The following is a 1805-nucleotide window of genomic DNA, read 5'->3' as shown; positions in this document are numbered from 1 at the left end:
GTGAAAAGTTGATTGAAAAAAAAATTTAATTAAAAAAAAAAAAGCATGGGATTAGAGCATCATTTCTGAAGAATTGCCTAGGCCAAGGGTGGCCGGGTCCTAGAGTAGGGTAACTCACCACAGTTTACTGAATGGAGATGGGAGGGAATGGAATGGCCAAGTGGGATATGGACTGGGGTGGGGAAAGACTTGAGGCAGGCAGGCTGACCAGCAGACTACTGCAGTAGTACAGGCCCAAAACAGGGTAGTGACTATGTGAGTAGAGAGGCTGTGAAAGGAGAAATGGGTAAGACCTGAAAAAAGATTGCATCTGTGGGCAACAGATGCAATGCCACGAGAGGCGGTGAAGGGAATGCCCTGGGAAGATGGTGGTGCCGCCAACTATAAGATGAGAGGAGAGTTTGGGGGGACAGAGAACAAGTTCTGTTTTAGACTTGCTGAGCTTCCTACCAGCAGAAAGAACATGTAGCAAACATGTATGGCAAGTATGTAGGGTGGCGAGGATTCCCAGCAGGCTGGAGAGCAGAGGGAACCAGAATTCCAGCAGAAAGGAAAACGTCTTTGAGGTCACAATTCTAAACCTGAGGTATGTTTACTCATACCCTCACCGAGGGAATCACTCGTATGTCCTATTTACCTGTCACCAGGCCAATATGACTTCTTAGTTAGCTATCTGCATCTATAAACCCAGGGATTTCCTAGCCCTTTCCTTCTCTAAGGGAGAGGATTTCTTTTCTTCTGACCTTGTGATAGAGCTCTGGGGCAATTCTCATATACAAGTTCATGTCCAGATCATTGTGGTAGGTGATAAAGGGTTTAGCAACAGCTCCACCTGGGATGATGTTCATCATGGGTGTTTCTATCTAGAGAAAGAAAAATAGTCAGCTGTCAGTTAACTGAGAAACACTACAGATTATGTACATTTATTTCCAATTCTAAGTTAGATAGTTAATCAAATGAGAATGACAGGCTGAAAATTTGGTTTACTAAACCTCTGTGCCTATCACTTTCTATTAAAAAGATCAAAATGTCATTAACGTGATACCATGAAGACTTACTCAATGTTGCGAAAGTGGATCAAACTCAAGAATGACGCACCATCCCTGCTATTCATCCCCACCATAGAGAAAACGCTATTAGGTAAAGACCATCTGGACTGAGCTGAGCTTGAGCCATGTGTCCATAATCCTTTGCCCAAAGATCCTATTTAAGCCACAAACATCCCCCCTCCCTGCCAAGGGTGGGCCCTTCAGTTCGAGCAGAAAACCAGGCCTGTCTGCTACATCCTGGGGCTCAGGGTGCAGAGATGATGTGAATCAGCTAGGACTTCACGCCATCTAGAGACTGCTAATTCTATATCAACTTCAAAAAAGCCTATGCCAGCAAACCAGCCAGGAGAATGCACCATTGTGTCTCACCATGGGAATTCCCTGAGCCCAACACCAAGACAGGAATACATGAGAAAGTCAGGCCAGACCCTTTTAGCATGTCCACCAGTCACCTCCTCAAGCCAGCACCCCTGCTCCCTGTGTGAATGCCACTCTGCAAAGTCAGGTCCTGGACCAGTACTTGGGGAATTACAGAAACATGGCAGAACTAGGACAGTGGCAGAGAAGGGACTACCTCAGCAGGAACTGGAGGCTACTGACATGGAGCAATCCTCAGGACGGAGCAGGGAGCAGCGGGGAACATACACATTAGGAATGTCTGAACAAATGTAGAAAGGCTCTTTCCTCACCTCCAGGAAGCCCAACTCATCTAGGAAGCTCCTTATGTAGGTAATTATCTTGGAGCGGGTGATGAAC

General features: G+C 46.1%; 1 protein-coding gene across 1 annotated transcript in view; it reads right to left on the bottom strand.

Annotated features, from left to right (window-relative positions):
- KARS (lysyl-tRNA synthetase) overlaps positions 1-1805 on the bottom strand; it is an 18569-nt gene that overhangs the window by 3082 nt on the left and 13682 nt on the right. Inside the window, exons 6-7 of the mRNA XM_027843266.1 lie at positions 1739-1805; positions 744-863 (exon numbers count right to left, since the gene is read on the bottom strand). The exon at positions 1739-1805 is cut by the window's right edge and continues 23 nt beyond it. Of these exons, the coding sequence (XP_027699067.1) occupies positions 744-863; positions 1739-1805 (187 nt within the window). The remainder of the gene's footprint in view (positions 1-743; positions 864-1738) is intronic.

Source organism: Vombatus ursinus, unplaced genomic scaffold (assembly GCF_900497805.2).
Source record: "Vombatus ursinus unplaced genomic scaffold, bare-nosed wombat genome assembly UNPS02014900.1, whole genome shotgun sequence".
Lineage (NCBI taxonomy): Eukaryota > Metazoa > Chordata > Mammalia > Diprotodontia > Vombatidae > Vombatus > Vombatus ursinus.
Note: the sequence above shows the minus strand (reverse complement) of the source record. Positions and strands in the feature narration are given on the sequence as shown.